General features: G+C 43.3%; 1 protein-coding gene across 12 annotated transcripts in view; it reads left to right on the top strand.

Annotated features, from left to right (window-relative positions):
- The window catches only part of syne1b (spectrin repeat containing, nuclear envelope 1b), a 72412-nt gene that overhangs the window by 20404 nt on the left and 35612 nt on the right, over positions 1 to 16396 (top strand). For 11 of the 12 annotated variants that reach the window (XM_047611833.1, XM_047611832.1, XM_047611838.1 and 8 more), the window contains 41 exons: positions 48 to 191; positions 366 to 533; positions 623 to 781; positions 868 to 1032; positions 1128 to 1262; positions 1361 to 1519; positions 1645 to 1853; positions 2113 to 2221; positions 2410 to 2574; positions 2740 to 2907; positions 2995 to 3171; positions 4986 to 5126; positions 5211 to 5371; positions 5623 to 5773; positions 6596 to 6823; positions 6906 to 7004; positions 7141 to 7328; positions 7413 to 7536; positions 7623 to 7789; positions 7894 to 8044; positions 8155 to 8780; positions 8884 to 9063; positions 9147 to 9297; positions 9432 to 9590; positions 10059 to 10241; positions 10392 to 10493; positions 10579 to 10782; positions 10982 to 11189; positions 11329 to 11441; positions 11522 to 11727; positions 11811 to 11960; positions 12092 to 12383; positions 12468 to 12640; positions 12763 to 13072; positions 13349 to 13513; positions 14041 to 14397; positions 14518 to 14654; positions 14777 to 14954; positions 15068 to 15250; positions 15356 to 15499; positions 15960 to 16115. In XM_047611833.1, coding sequence (XP_047467789.1) covers positions 48 to 191; positions 366 to 533; positions 623 to 781; positions 868 to 1032; positions 1128 to 1262; positions 1361 to 1519; positions 1645 to 1853; positions 2113 to 2221; positions 2410 to 2574; positions 2740 to 2907; positions 2995 to 3171; positions 4986 to 5126; positions 5211 to 5371; positions 5623 to 5773; positions 6596 to 6823; positions 6906 to 7004; positions 7141 to 7328; positions 7413 to 7536; positions 7623 to 7789; positions 7894 to 8044; positions 8155 to 8780; positions 8884 to 9063; positions 9147 to 9297; positions 9432 to 9590; positions 10059 to 10241; positions 10392 to 10493; positions 10579 to 10782; positions 10982 to 11189; positions 11329 to 11441; positions 11522 to 11727; positions 11811 to 11960; positions 12092 to 12383; positions 12468 to 12640; positions 12763 to 13072; positions 13349 to 13513; positions 14041 to 14397; positions 14518 to 14654; positions 14777 to 14954; positions 15068 to 15250; positions 15356 to 15499; positions 15960 to 16115 — 7545 coding nt within the window. The remainder of the gene's footprint in view (positions 1 to 47; positions 192 to 365; positions 534 to 622; positions 782 to 867; positions 1033 to 1127; positions 1263 to 1360; positions 1520 to 1644; positions 1854 to 2112; positions 2222 to 2409; positions 2575 to 2739; positions 2908 to 2994; positions 3172 to 4985; positions 5127 to 5210; positions 5372 to 5622; positions 5774 to 6595; positions 6824 to 6905; positions 7005 to 7140; positions 7329 to 7412; positions 7537 to 7622; positions 7790 to 7893; positions 8045 to 8154; positions 8781 to 8883; positions 9064 to 9146; positions 9298 to 9431; positions 9591 to 10058; positions 10242 to 10391; positions 10494 to 10578; positions 10783 to 10981; positions 11190 to 11328; positions 11442 to 11521; positions 11728 to 11810; positions 11961 to 12091; positions 12384 to 12467; positions 12641 to 12762; positions 13073 to 13348; positions 13514 to 14040; positions 14398 to 14517; positions 14655 to 14776; positions 14955 to 15067; positions 15251 to 15355; positions 15500 to 15959; positions 16116 to 16396) is intronic. The other variant, XM_047611842.1, reaches the window with a different exon arrangement.

Genomic DNA, 16396 nt, shown 5'->3' on the forward strand with positions numbered 1-16396 from the left:
TCTCTGTTTTGTGTGAGATCATATGTTCATTTTTCAACACCCTGTAGGAAATCAAGCACAAAGTGCCGGCTATGGAAGCAGCCTGTAAGGCAGCAAGCCGCACGGCTCAGCTGTTGACCAAAGACACTCCGCAAGAGGAGGTTTCACAGATGATGGCTGTGATGGCTTCGATCAAAGAGCAGCTGAGCAAGGTGCGTCCACGTCGCTACACTTCATTGTAGTTACAGCAATGATAATGATGCCTACGTTTGTGTAGAAGGTGCATCCACAATACTTATTAAAACTAAAACAATTCTCTAACTATTGTTGCTTGATTAAACATCTACTTGTGGTTCACTTTCATCGCCTTGCTGTCCTCCAATCAGGTAAGGGAGAGATGTTTGCCTCTACTAAGGGAGTCTCAGTCCCTTTTACCTCCACTGGAGGAAATGGAGAAGAACATCACAGGTTTCTACCAAGCTCTGGAGAAGGCTAGTCACATCACCAGCACCACAGACTCAGAGGGACCAGTAGACTTCAAACAGAAGTGCCAGGTGACTAATATGAGTTGCAGTCTAGCTGAGCTGAATGCCACATGAAATTAATGAATTCCTAACACCTTGACTGTTACTTACTACTTCAGGAGCTGGCGACCTTCACACATAGCTGCAAGAAATGTCTGACCGTAATAGAAAGAAACCACCAGACCATTCAAAAAATAATGAACACCAGTAAAACCCTCCAGCACATGGACATGAGTCTCCTGCAGAAACGAGTAGCAGACCTGCAGACGTCCTCACAGGTAAACCGCATGACCCTATTACAGTTTTACACGTCGACCTTTAGAGGCATTTTATGTTTTTAAAAGTTACCCGTTTCTGTGCTCAGAACATGATTAAGGAATCTACAGAGTGGCGAAAGCATGTGGAGGCAAACAGCAGCCTCATGAAGAGGTTTGATGAGTCACGGGTCGAGCTGGAGAAGGTTCTTAAAATGGCACAGACCTGTCTGACAGAAAGAGGCAACCCGGAGGAGCTGCTCAAGAAACACACAGTAAGGGGCAAGACTCAGGTTTCATGTCACAGTTGTAGGATTCGTGTTGAAGGATGCATAAAGTTTCAGACGTGATAAGGTATATTTTCTTGCAGGAGTTCTTTGGACAGCTCGACCAGCGTGTGTTAAATGCGTTCCTCAAGGCTTGTGATGAGCTGACGGATATTCTGCCGGAGCAGGAGCAGCAGTCTCTGCAGGAAACAGTCAGGAAGCTGCATAAACACTGGAAGGTAATATAATGAAATACCATAAAACATTTAATTTTTCTTTCTGTGAAGTGTGCAAAAAGTGTTTTTTTACAAACTCTGCTGCTTTTCCTTATTACTAGGATATACAGACGGAGGCCCCCTTTCACCTCCTGCACCTGAAGGTGGAGGTGGAGAGGAGCAAGCTGATGCTGTCGCTGCAGGAGTGCCAGGCAGAGATCACCAGGGAGAACCGGCACCTGGCAAGCATGGGGAGCGAGAGGCTCATCAAGGAGCACAGGGTGAGTCCAGTGCAGCTGGTTGACTTCAGTAATGATTCTATTAGGTTAACGATATATTGAATAAATTATTAGTGTGAAATAATTCAGGGCATATGACATGTGTTTTGCGTCTAAATGGCCTTCAGGCCTTCTTCAGGGAAAAAGGACCCCAGTCTTTATGTGAGAAAAGGCTGCAGCTGATGGAGGAACTGTGTCAAAAACTCCCTGAGAATGACCCAGCTCAACAGACCTTAGACACGGCGAGAAGGGACTTTGCTGACGTCCGGGAGGAAATCGAAAACACCCACCAGAAGCTGATGCACCATCAGGACAAATGGAAGGAATACGGCACAAGGTGCAGTTCTTATTTTGGTCATGTCCTCTTTTTTTTCAACATTAAAAAAGGGGTGTATTGTTCCGAGTTAGTCGCACATTCCTTAAATACCAAAAGTAATCGCGTTAAAAATTATTTCATTAACTAGAGACGGAGGCATTTGTTGTTTTCAGTTTTTAGTGCTGGTAGATCACAGCACGTTCATTCATTCTAAAAACATATTTTAAACTTTTTATTTGACAGTAGTTTTTACGTGATTATGTCCAATATACTTTTACAGGTACGCTGAACTCTCCTGTTGGCTCATATCTAAAGAAAGCCAACTGAGGCTCCTGAGAAGCCGAGCCAACGACCCTAGGAAATATGGCCAAGTGAAAGCCACCATCATGGTGAGTGAAACGCTTACACGTCCTCTGACGTCCCCCTTCTCGCCTCCTCCGTGCCGTGTCACTTGTGATGTTTCACTGACTCGTCAGTTTCTCTCCCGAGGAGATGAGACTGTAAAAACACTTCTGCGTCCGATGACTCTTCCGTCCACGCGGGGGTGAATCACACACTCTGTTGTTGTCGTGTGCAGGAGCTGAGGAATGATGCCGAGCTGCAGGAGGGGAATCTGGGCTGGCTGAAGGCCCGTATGGCCGTGCTGATCGAAATCTGTGCTGACAGCGATGCCCAGAGGCAGGGGAGTGCACTGAGCAAGCTCTCGAGTGATTTTAAGGGTCTTCTTGCTTCTCTCTCAGAGGTACGTGAAGTCCTTACGTGTTTTAGTAGGCCTCCAGACACAACTGAGATGCCACATTCCCCACTGGTCATTTGTAGTATCTGGGCAAACGATATGACACATTTGTCATATTTCTATATATCTTATTGTTAATCCTGTTTATTGTATTTTTCTCTGTTGCACCAGGCTGAGAAGATGGTCCTGGCTGTGGGGGATTGCGTGCAGTTCAGAGAAGAGGTGCAGACTACTCTGGACGACCTCGTTCAGGGGCAGAAAGAGGCTCAGTCTGAGGTCACCAAAATACTGGACTGTTCAACAGCTAGAGAAGCCCAACAGCTGCTGCTCGTTCACCAGGTACTGCGGGGCACAACATAATTCAGCTGGTATTTTTTCGCTCGTTTAGAGCTGTCTCATCACCGTCGAATTTAAATTGCCCCATAGCAACTGTTGAAGCGACTGAAGCTGAAGAGGAAGGACGTCCAGCAGCTGATCACCAGGGGCCAGCAGCTCCAGGCTGAGGAGGGACTGGGAGAGGCGCTGCAGCAGGACCTGCAGAGTTTAGAGAACACACTCAGCAAAATGGAGCAGAATATGGATTCGCAGGAGCAAAGTCTTGAGGTAAGCAGCGTTACCGAGGCAGTGAATCTGGAAGCTTTTAGTCAGTGACATTTCACAGTGGATAAAATAAGCACTGACTGATAAGATGCACCAGTAATGTCCAGTAAAATGAGCGTATGATGGCGGTTAGTTACTGTCAGGATATATATATATATAATAGTTCTGATGTATTGTCAACTCTGCTACCATTTGTTCTTATTTATGTATCTGTTATTATTAAGTTCTTCTTTCATTGGCTAGTTTTTTTTATCTCTTTCTTTCTTTTTTTATTTTTAACATTATCCTTCCGCAGTTTTCGCTAATTTTGAGATTCATCTGTAAATAAAAGTGTTGTCCCCAAAGTACAGGATGTAAAACCTGTGAGCAGAAAAAGATTTAGGCGTGGAGGGACTCTTGTTAATGCAATAATATTGTGGAAAATGTTCAGAGGGACTTTCCAAAACTGTTCTTTGAAACAATAATGCTGAACAGAGTCAGTCACCTTATTCTTAATTATACCATTAAAGGATGTTGGCAAAACAGAGGTGGAAACTTTGTCACTAAAATGCACAACAACAGATGCATAACTGCTAATGAAATGCCGGCACAGTTGTAGTTTTAATCTCTGTTAGTATGGAGACTCATTACTTCTTCTGGTGAGGCCAAAAATTACAGTTCTTCTGCAAACCTAATGATACTACTAAAATAAATGTTATTGTTGCCCTAATATGATTTGCAGCTCCCAAGTTTATTACAACAGAGAGATGAAAAAAAAAAAAAATTAGCTCTGCATTGACCTGTATGTGTGTTTGCATGCATGTGTGCGTGTGATTGATCTGTACCTTTCAACTACATATTTTATCCTGTTACTTGAAAGACAGAGAGAATGAGTCTGAATGTGAGAAAAGCCAAAATGCCGCTTGCAGCAGCAGTTTCAATGGATTTCAATGGGATTTTTTGAGTCTGGCACAAAAAAACAAAACAACAACAACAACAAAAATCAATCAAAAGCAATGTTGCTACTGATCATTGACATGTCCAAGGCTCTAATAATCCCCCCAAGAAAATACTCACTTTGCATCTAGATTATTGAAAATATTTCAATTTTTGTGTGTTTTTTTTTAAAAAAATGTCAATGCCATTGGCATATAAAGGGTTAGAGGTCAGAAATTAATCAAACTTTTGGTATTTATAATCAGTACTGGAATGGATGAAAAGATTTATGTAAGAAAAGTAGAAAAAAATATTAACATATGCTATTTTTAGGATGTTTTTGAGGAGGACACTTTTGCCCCTTAATGGTAACAACATAACAGTTTTTGTAAATTGAAAAAAAAAAACAAAAAAAATTAAAATCCATCAAAATCAGTGTTGCTATTAATCACTGACATTTCCAAAGCTCTAATGAGCCCCCCAAGAAAAATCCACTTTGCATTTAGATTATTGATTATATTTAAATTTTTTTGGTTTTCTCCAAATAAATTGTGATGCCATCAAAAACACTGGCATATAAACGGTTAAAAGTCAAAAATGAATCAAACTTTTGGTATTTGTGATTAGTACTGAAGTGAATTAAAAGATTTATCTTAAAAAAAAATTAGAAAAATTAATAACATATACTATTTTAAGGGCGTTTTTGAAGAGGACACTTTTGTCCCTTAATAGTAACAACGTAACAATTTAGGTCACACAGTGTGAAAATGGGGCATTATGTGTATTTCAGTTTGAAATATCAAATCTGCTTAAAAAAAAAAAAAAAAAAAAAAAGATGATATCCAAAAATATAATTGAATGAATGCTTTGACCTCAATCATGTGGGCCATTGTCTTCATCAGGTCACACTGGCAGCCTGGCAGGAGTTTGACAGTCAACAGGAAGCAGTGCATGAGTTTGTCAACAAAGCTCGTTCAACAATGGAGCGAGACTTGAACTTCAGCAGCCCAGAGAGTTTAGCAGTTGAACTCGACCAGGCTCGGGTAAGTGAATTCACTGTCTTGTGGTTGACATTTACATGATTTAGACAATTAGATTAATAATACGTTTATTCCTTTTGTGCCCAGGTGTTGTTGAAGCAGTGTGAAGCAGAGGCCTTGCACATGAACACGTTGCTGAAGAGAGCAACGGAAATCCAGCTGGGCCCAAAAAATAAGACCATGCTGCTGGAACAAGCTCGTTCCCTCAGTCAGCAAGTGGACGAAGTAGAGACTGGGCTTAAAAAAGAGTAAGATTAGATTAGAACCAATTTACAGCTGTTAAATAGACTCTGAGTAGAGAGTGTTTGGAGATACACTGTGGGTTTTGTCTGTTTACTTGCAAGACTAACTAAAAAGGCAGAATCTGCACCGGGCATATTTGAAAATCAATCGGGGAATATTTGTGTCATAAATAACCCAACACAATCTCAAGAACCCATGAATGTATCTGGTATCTCACATAAATACTGAAATTCATTCATAATTTTTTAATCTGCAGCGTCAAAACTCTAGAAGAAATGAAAGATCAGTGGGATCGCTTTGGAGCTGGATTCGAAGCCTTCTCCTTGTGGATATCTGACAAAGAAAAGCAGCTGGATGTGATGAAATCTTCCACGTTGCCTCTCGAGGAGCAGATCAGCACGGTTAAGGTACAGTGCCGTGCATTATAACGCTATAAAACCACAAAACCAGAACACTACGGCTGAAATCAATGAGGCCCGCCCAAGGAACTACTGGCGCCGACATTATCTCGGTTTTTGACGCCAACTTCAACACAAATGGAGAGGAGGACGTAGAGGTTTTGTTTGATTTCACAGTTTCAATGTGTCAAAAAAAAAGCTTTAAAGCACGCAGGAACTCTTTATCGCTCATTAATATAGAATTAACTGCTGAGTGTAAGGTTAAAATTGGAGTGTCTCCAAGTTTCCATTAACTTAATGTATCTACTTTACATAAGTCCAGGTCCAACCCCCTGTTGTCTTGCAAATCCACAGTAAAGAGTGTGCAAGAGAGACTAATACACAGTAGTGTGTGCAAAGTGGTTTCTTATTCCTCTGACCTGTAAACTGAGTTGACATTTACTCGTGAACAATGAACACTAGTCCCTGTATGTTTTGATATGTGTCTTAATATCAGCTGAATTCTTGTAAAAACAAATTGATTTGCGAGGGAGGACAGAGGAGAGTTTAAATGATGCCACAGGGCCTTTTTAAACTCTTCAGCCTGAAAGCCCAGAGAATTATTCGAAAGCTTTTTGAGCTTATATGTGCTTGTTGTAATGAGACAGGGATAACATCACCTCAGTTCAGATTGTGTATTTTTAGACTTGAGCGTTTGTGGGAGTATTATGCTAAATCAGTGGAGTGCTCCGAACACAAGATTCCACATTGCTTCACCTCCGCTGAACAACTATAAATGAGTCACTGTTTTGCTTTGTTATTTGCCTTGTGCGCCTACATGTTCATGTTCAGGCTGTCGGGACCGAGCTCGGAGACAGAGCCGAGGTCCTGTCTCAGCTGGAGACGGACTCCCAGGCCCTGGCCCAGTTTGTGTCGTCGGGGGAGGCGGCTCGCATCAAGGCACGGCTGACCCAAATCGGCAGGTACTGGGAGGAGCTGAAGGAGAGCGTGCAGCAGCTCGATGCACAGCTGGAGGAAAGCTCGTCACACCAGCAAAAGTTCAAAGTCAACCTGGATGAGGTAAATAGCCTGGCTAATGCTGACGTAGAGTAGTATTTGAGGAAGATGTAATGGTTTAATTTGTCTCTTAATTGCTTCACAGGTGCAAACATCTCTCAGTGATCTACATACGAAACTAGAAGATCCTGTAAAATCCTGCACGTCCTCATCAGAGACCTACAAAGCTCTGCAAAACCACATGGTATTCATTCATTGTTTATTTATTTATTTAGAAACACAGTGCTCAAACTAGAGTCGCCGCTTCTTTCTTTTTGTGCCAGTGATCCAGTTTACAGGTAATGATTTGTGGGTCACTGTCATGTCCTTTTGTTCTCCAGGACGTGTGTCAGTGTCTGGAGCGGCTGAAGGGAACCTTGTTGTCGCTGTCGGCTGGAGCTCGACGACTAAGCGACAAAGAGCAAGCGGAGAGGACCGTGGCAGAGCTGAACGCCAGCTATGACCTAAATGTACAGGAAGCAAAGGACAAACAGAGCACTCTGGAGAACCTGCTTTCTCTTTGGCAAAAGTATGAGTTAATGAAGTTAACATTGAAACCAGGTGAAATGAAGAAATACTGGTATTTGAACACATTTATTTTTATGTGCTTCAGGTATGAGAAACAACGTTCAATCTTTGTCTCCTGCTTGGAAAGAAGTGAATCTGTATCCAAACCAGAAAGTCACTATCTGTCAGCTGATAAAGCCAAACTACGTAATGAGATGCATGATTTGCAGGTACAATGTCTTAAATGTGAAATTAATTGCGAATTATAAATGCATATATTATGAGTATATTAATAAATGAATGGATTTTCTTGCAGGCCCTTCACTCTGAGGTCCAGTCTCTTGAGAGGGCTCATGCTGAACTGGCGTCACTGGGGACGTCGTTGTACCCCACTGCTCCGGAAGAGAGTGTTATTCAGCTAAAAGATGAGCTCAAGATCCTGCAGACCAGAATGCTTGACCAAAATAAATTCCTCCCTCAAAGGTACAAATTTTACTGTATTCGGAGCAACTATTCAGAGTTTAGTTACTGTAGCAAAATGTCATTTATTGACACAACTGACTGAATCAAACCACCTGCTCCTCCAGAGTTGGAGAGCTTCAGAGCCATCTTTCACTGGTGGAGCAGTTTGACCAGGCCCTGCTTAAATTCTCCCAGTGGAGTGAGAACGTTCTCTCAAGTCTGCACTCTTCACAAATCAACGTTAGCAACCTGCAGTCTGCTGCAGCAAAAGTAAAGGTAAGACATACCCAAACTCTTCTTCTTTGGTTTGTGCTCGCATTGCACCTTTTCTCTCCAGGACAATTTGGATCTGCTTCTGAGCAACAACTTTTACTTGCCTTTGACAGGAAACCCAGGCAACTCTGCAGAAGCAGTGCAGTGTGAGGCAGAGCCTGGAGCAGCAGACCGAGAAGCTCTGTCAGTTCAGTGAGCCTGGAGATGCTCAGCTCTTGCGCAGCAGAGCCGACAGCTGTCTGCAGCCCTACCTGGAGGCGCAGCAGATAGCTGACCTCCAGTTAGAGTGCCTGGAAAGGCTTGAGGCTTTTTTGCAGACTCATGGTGAAGCAGCAGGAGTGCTGCAGGGTTTGAGGCAGACGGTGGAGAGCGCCGGGAGCTGGGACCGTGGAAGAGTAGAGGAGCTACAGCAAGAGCTGTCCACCATCGTTCCAGACATTAGTCAGCTTGAGACTCTAGCCATCAATCTAGACAGCAGCCTCTGCAAAAGTCACCTCCACATCGACGCCGATGAGGGTTCTAGGAAGTCATGCCGTATGCTGGCTGATTCACTCAGTGCTGAGCTGGATGCAGTGAGGAACCTGCTCGGTACTAAGCAGAGTGAAGCAGAAGCTCTGGGTGCTCTGTGGACCTCCTTCAGACAGCGGAAAGAACAACTGCTCAAAGCAGTGGAGGACATCGAAGAAAAAGCTGATCACCACAGCTTTAAAGAGCCCAGCCTGCACGCTGTACAGCAGCGGTGAGTGAAGGAACTACATCCATAATGGGCTAGTACCGTGGGTGGGAATGAAATCATCATCAAGCGACAACAAAATACTTCATTATCTCTGTTTGTTTGTCAGGCTTCGGTTCTTTAATCAGCTGGAGGATGAGCTCCAGTCGCACCAGCACGAGGAGCAGTGGCTGAGGGATAAGGGCAACCAGCTGGCCCAGAGAGATGCTGAGCTGGCAGGGGAGGTGCTGAGGGAAATCAGCTTGTTGGAGACTACATGGGAGGACACCAAGAGGCTCATCACAGAGAGGTACAGAAAAACAAAAAAAAAACAAAAAAACATTGAAACACCCAAGCACGATTAACTGTAATACATCTCTCTCTTCCTTACAGACAAGAACAATGCAATGTTCTTGCTGAGCTCATGAAAGAATACCAAATCCTGAAAACTTCCATCACAGGCATTATTGAGAGTGCTGAACCTCTTGTAGAGATAAACTCTGTTCTGAAGGACCACGAGGAAACCAAGAGGTCACTAACCAAGGTTAGAACAAATTATCTTTAGTTTTTTTTAAACTGCCTTTATCTCACTTTCTTCTGATTTAACTGTTTAAGATACAAATCCAGACAAAATATTACATTTTCCAATAACTTAAATTATCTTTACTCTGTTTGTAGCATGAGGCGGTGAAGGTGGATATGGCTGAAAAGCAATATGAACTGGATCAGTTTTCCAGCAAAGGAAAACAACTGGTGATCGAACTAAAGAAAATTCCTGAGTGCGACTCTGAAATGATGAAAAAGGACATGGAGACACTTGTCGATCAGTGGCTGGATGTAAGTCTGACTTGAGCGCTGCTGTACAGTCACAATGCGAAAGGCAAAGGAATACGTTTGTTTCCTTCTGTTAGTGGGAGAGAAATAATATAACAGTAATATAACAATTGTACAAGAGGTTTTTACTAAACACCTTCCAGTTAGATATGTGAAGTTCAGATTCACTTAAAAAAAGGAATTTCAAGAAAGCAAAAATCTTTGTATCAAAGAAATACATCTTATATTTTGTTCAGAGACAAAAATGTTGTGCTTATTTCAAGAATTTTTTATCAAGCAAAAAAAGCTCAACCCATTGGCAGTTTTTTTTTCTTAATACAAGATGATTATTTCTAGTAATGCTATTTTTAAAGTGTTCTGTCTTTGCAATCTGCATATATTGTGGTGCATTAGTAGTGAACCCTGATATATAAAACATGAGCCCTCTGTGCAAGGTGCCAGCTCTGTGGCTGATTTAATACTCTCCCCTAGGTGTCTGAGAAGATTGATGACAACATCGATCGCCTTAACCAGAGTTTGGAGTTGTGGGAAGATGTGCGTAAAATCAACGAGGACATTGAGTTCTGGACGAGCAGCAGTGTGATCGAGCTAAATGAAAGCATGAACAACCTCAACAACAGTCAGAAAGTGTCCGCACGGCTCTCAGCGATACAGGTAGAGTACGATTTCTGATGCCTCAGTCAAACTGATTTGTTCCTCCACTCCATTACATAAGGTCTAGACATACAGACGTTCTGCAGCCACAACATGTCATGTGGATTACCAAACAAAGAAACATGCCTTTCTCATTTGATACATCCACAGGCGGAAATAGGCGAGAAGGAGCAGAAACTGGAAACCCTGCAAAGCAAAGTATCTGAGTTGAAGAAGTGCAGTCAAAGTCAAGAGACTCCAGCTAAGTTACAGGTATCTTAATGCATATACTATATTTCAGAAATAGACCCTCTTTAGTTTACTTGAGCACTACAAGCTTTTATTCAATTTTCCTCAGGTGTTGGAGAATGACCTGCGGAAGAAGATCGGCACCGTTCAGAAGCTCCATGAGCAGGCCAGGGGAAACCTCATGGACTTCAGTTCCCAGAGGAAACAGCTGGAAGACTACATCTCACAGATGTCCGCGTGGCTAAAAAGCATGGAGGAGTCTCTGGTTTCTTCTCCCACTGGATCGGATCCTGAAGACATCTGCAGAGTGAAGGTGCGGCATAAATAAGAATCACATAGCAAATTAAATTCTTTGCAAAGGGGGTGATAAAGAATTCTAATTAAGTAGAATTGCAATGACTTTAGGATCCATTGTTGTCGGTGATATCACTTTCGTATCATCTTTTGTTACATGAAACAGAAATGAGAATGTGAGCTAATAAACTAAACTGCGTTTTAAATGTGTTTTGAAGGACCTCCAGAAAGAGCTGCAAAATCAGCAGGGGAGTATTGACTCCACCAGGGAGAGTCTCAACACCCTGTGTAGAAAATATCCCTCTGAGGAGCTGGCTGGTCTGGGCTCAGCTCTCACTGATCTGATCAAAACGTACGAGTCTGTGAACCAGCTTTCTGCCAGGACTTTGGTCTCACTGCAGAACTGTCTACAGCAGCAGTTCAATGGTAAAAAAAAAATAAAAGCAACTGAATAAACTACTTTTTTTTGTTTCATTTTAGCAGGAAAAAAACTGGGATTCTGTTAAAATGATGCTGTGTGAATCTGTGCCAGATATTAAATCTGTTAATCCACCTGCCTCCTCAGACCTAGTTCAGGAGTTCCATCGCTGGCTTTCTGAGCAGAGGGAGATCGTCAAAGAATGCTCAGATCGATCAGGAGACACTCAGATTGTGGAACGGAAACTACAGAAAATAAAGGTAGAACACTCATTTCCAACAGCTGTGTTTCAATAACTCGTAAACTGAACTAATACTAACTAATGAGCATTATGCATCAGGGTGCCATGGATCGCGTGGAGGAAGGCGAGGTCCGTCTTACTCAGGTCTGTGAGGAAGGAGAGAAGCTTCTACTCCATCTTCCGAAAGCCAGTGCTGGTCAGGTCCAGCAGCACCTGTCCTCCATACAGCAGGACTGGGACAGCTTTGTGGAGCAGTGCAGACAGAACCAGCAGATCCTCGAGGACAGTGCGTCCCTCATGAAGGGGTAAGACACTCACGCGAACCACCTCTTTAAAAGCATTTTGTTTTCCAGTTATTTATATTCAAGGAATTTTAAATCCCTCGTAGGTTCGAAGGCCGCCTTAAGAAGCTCAGGTGGTGGTTGGAGCACATGGAGAAGAGGATGACCACAGATCTGCTGGAGGCACAACAGCGTGGGCCTGAAAAAGCTGTGCTCGAACAAGTGGAGGAGTTTCAGCAGGAGGTCCTCAAAGAAAGGTGCTTAATCTATCTGTGTATTTACTAAGACAAGGAAAGGGAATTATTGTGTTTGAACGTGCACAATCTGGTGAAGATCTTTAATCTTTTAAGCACTTACTTAAACATATATTATACGTCCGTCCATGCAGGGACTCCTTTGAGCGTCTCGGTCAGGAGGGCCAGGCGCTTAACGAGGGCGGTCGAGGCGATGGAAGTGAGACAAGAGTGTCGGCTCAGCTGCAGTCACAGCACCAGGCCTTGCTGAGGCGTGTGAAAGAGAGGCTGCGCAGTTGCCAGCTCACTTTACAAGAGCAACAAGCCTTTGAAGAGACACTACAGACTACTTGGACCTGGCTTAATGGTGTCCAGGAGCGCCTGGCTTCACTCAACAGCACAGTTGGCAACAAAGAGACTCTGGAGAAAAGACTTGGTCTTGTTCAGGTCAGTTAATTACTATAAAACCAAGGTCCAAAGACGTAAACTGTCTTACAGTTGGCTCATATTTCCTTCTGTGTTATTATGTAGGATATCCTGTTGATGAAAGGTGAAGGTGAGGTGAAGCTCAACATGACAGTGGGAAAAGGAGAACAAGTCCTCAAACACAACAGAATGGAGGGGCAGGAGGTCATTTGTTCGCAGCTCCAGAGCCTGAAGGACGCCTGGGCCAATATGTTAATGACGTCTATGAGTTGCCACAGGTAGGGCCTGCCCCACAGACTGTTCATAACACTGGCAGTCAATGCGTAATTTATGGTGGAATGCTTTTGCTGGATTATATGCAGTTCCGCAATTTTTATTAATATTCTGCTTCTGTCTGTAGTCGACTGGAGTGGACGGTGGCCCAGTGGAACAGCTTTCAGGAAAACAAGAGCCAACTGCAGCAGTGGATGGAGTCAGTGGAGCAGGAGGTGGGCATGACTCTGCCTCAGCAGCCAGGCCTCAAGGAGAAGTCCGCTTTTCTCGAGCGTCTCAGGGCCATACTGGCTGATGTGGACGCCCATGCAGCCACACTGTCACGCCTAACGGACAAAGCGGTGGAGATGTACGAAAAAACTGGTGACCCCACCTTTGGACCAGAGTCGAGGGCGGAGCTCAACGCACACTTTGCTGATATCTCAGCTGTCGTCAAGGTGATTCAATTTGTTGTAAATACTGCTACTTACCATTCTTACGTGTAATTGCTAAATCCTGGACCATCTATATAGGAAACCATCGTCAAAAAGAAGCTACATCTGGGCACCTTTTATTCTTGCAAGATGGTCCTAGTGGCAAAATTGATAGACCATTTACATTAAAGAAATTTAAATCATGATAAACAAATGTAATAAAGACACATCTAACTCCATGCCTGGTTTTCCCAGCAAGGAATTAGACTAAAACATTTATGCGGTCTTATTCTCTCTCAGGGTAAAGTGCAGTCCATGCAGAACATTGTGTCCGAGCATGAGCAGTATCTCGACGCTGTGAGAGACTTCAACGACTGGCTGATTTCAGCAAAAGAGGAACTCCAGCGCTGGTCCGACCTGTCAGGAGACTCACTCTCCATCAGAAGGAAGCTCTCCAAAGTGCAGGTGAGGAACCTCAAAATCTACTAATGGGGCACCAGCAAGTATTTAAATAATTTAAGATGGCTAATCTCAGTGTCTTGACTTTGAAGAGTTCCTCTTCCATCCTCTTGGACATATGAACATCCCATTATTTCTGCCACATGATGATACGTTATTATTATTATTATTATTATTACCACAGTCAATCGCTAAAGATTATTATGTTGATAGCTTTAACTTTGTTTGAGATAAGGTTGTCTTTTTTATGTCCTTGATTGAAACATTAATTTGTCAAATTAATTTAGTTTAGTTTTATTTAATTATTTATTTCGAACACTCAAAAGAAAAGAAATGCATCAAATGCATATAAGGTTGGAAAAGGAGTTGGGGGGAAGCAACATGCTGATCTGTCCCCACCCCTTGTCAGTATTAATATGTCAGCAATAAGAACAACAATAATAACAACAGCAGCAATAATAACATTTAAAGTTCTTTGCATACCTCGTCTTCATTCCTATACCCTCGTCTTCATTCCTATACCCTTTTTCCAGGAGTTGCTTGACTCTAAGCAGCGAGGCAGAGAGAGGCTGAGCCGGGTTCAAAGATGCGGGGCCGTGGCCCGAGATTACACCGGCTCGGGAGGCTACGAGGCTCTGGAGCGAGAGGAAGCTGCCCTTTTGTCCTCGTGGGAACAGTGGGAACGGGCGGCGCTGCAGACACGCGCGAGTCTGGAGACTGCCCTCTCACAGATTGCCAGCTCTGAGCAAGAGTTCACCTGCCTTTCCTCACAGCTGGAGCAGAACCTGCAAGACTTCGGCCGTCAGCTGCAGGACTGGCGACAACGGCTGGCCCAGGCAGAAGGAAACAATGAGGGAGAGGAAGCTGTTAAAGGCTGGCAGATGGCAAAGGTAAGTCTTCACTTTGTTAAGCTACCATTAATTAGAAATTTTACAGCAAGAGATGATGAAACTGTATAAATTGCTACAGTTAATGAATGCATCATTTCATGGTATTTGTTTTTCGTCTAGGACACTTTGGAGGAACTTGTCAAAGCTGAGTCCATGTCGGATAGTCTCAAGACCCAACTCAACGATCTGTGCAGATTTTCCAGAGAAATGGGAACACAGTCTGAACGAGTGTCAGCTCTCATTAAGGAATACAACAGGTGAGATAAATGCAGATATTTAGCTATGCTTCTTCAAAGCGCAATGTGTGCCTCATAGTTAGAACTACTTCAGTTAAGTCGTCAGAAAGAAATTTATTTATTTTTTCTGACCTCCTTTCTAGTCTGAGCCTCCAAGCCTCCAGAGAGTGCCAGAGCAAAGAGAAACTGCTGGATCAAGGGTTTCGTTCGTCCTTCAGAGAGTTCCAGCAATGGTTGGTCAACACCAAGATCAACACAGCCAAGTGCTTTGACCCACCACAAAATCTCAGTGAGGCCTCATCTAGTTTGCAGAAGATTCAGGTAAACATCGAGAGTCAAATGGCATGAAACGTCCAGACACTTTGTGTTATGTTTATACGTGCAATACTGATACAAATGCATTTTTGACTTCTTCTCTTCTCTTCTCCTTTCAGGAGTTTCTAAATGACAGAGATCACGGTCAATCAAAGCTAAACGCTGTGGTTGTGAACGGTGACCTGGTCTCTAGTATCGCAGCTAAAGACAAAGCTGATGGCGTCCGGGCCAAGATGAACACTGCCAGAGAGGACTGGAAGAACATAATGTCTAATCTGCACAACAGAGAGACAAGTCTGCAGGTAAGGCTTGTGACTGGGGTCATCCTTCACCTCGCCTAAAACCTATAGTGTAAAAATGAGCATGATGTCAAGGGACCACCTCAGCAGTGTCCTTGTGTCTTTCAGAACCTCTTGTCTCAGATGAAGGATTTTGAGGCAAGCGCAGAGCCTCTTCAGGAGTGTCTGAACGCCACCGAGCTGGCTGTGCAGGAGAGCAGCACAAGACTTCACGATCTCACTGCCAAGAAACTAGAGCTGCACAAGCTACAGGTACTGATGCCCAGAAACCCACCAAGCTTGGAGACTCCATCGAAATCATGCTCAAGAGCAGCAACCACTCAGAGCTGAACCGAGCCTGACGCCTCCTTCCATTTTCAGAAGCTCACATTCAAGTTACATAGTTAAGCTTTGCTGCTCTTCACTCATGAAGTTGCTGCCAGTTCCTGCTCCGTTTTTTTCGCTACTTACATGTTTTTAACAGTGTTTGTCATATGATGCGTTGCATTATTGTTTAAAACTGCCTGCTAGCTTTTTTCTATGGACATGACTGCATGTCATTACCATCTGCTTTACTCAACGCAACATCGGCCGGATGTCTCATTCGCTTTTCTTTTTGCCGTGCTCCCATCGCTAACCCTCTGCTCTGTGTCTGAATTTAACTGTCCTATATATATATATATCTATGTGTCAGCTTGCATGCCTCTTTGATAACCTGCTTGTGCTCTTCCAGTCTGTGCTTGAGGAGTTAGCTTCTCACGAGGTTCAGCTGATCAGGCTGAAAGAGAAGGCCCAGCTGTTGTGGGATGAACACTCTGCCGGCAAGGGTTTTGTGCACCGTGTGTCGCAACTCTCTGCTCAGTACCTAGCTTTAACCAACCTGACCAAGGTAAAGTAATGCCAACCAAACTGCCTGTGCATTGGGGGCTTTTCTGGGGGTAGAGCTGGAGAGGAGACAGAGGCACTAGACTGGACGAAGCTCTGACTTAACATTGTTTTACAGGTGATAGCTGTGAAGGTACTAACTCACCATAATTAAACACTAATTTCTTTTTTTTTTGTTATTGTAAGTCTTTCACAGGATATATACAAACTTATATCTTTGTTCTCTTCATATGATAAAACTTTATTAATCATGCACCTATATTTCAGGTTAATGGATAATTTTGT

This window comes from Mugil cephalus, chromosome 17, assembly GCF_022458985.1.
Source record: "Mugil cephalus isolate CIBA_MC_2020 chromosome 17, CIBA_Mcephalus_1.1, whole genome shotgun sequence".
NCBI lineage: Eukaryota > Metazoa > Chordata > Actinopteri > Mugiliformes > Mugilidae > Mugil > Mugil cephalus.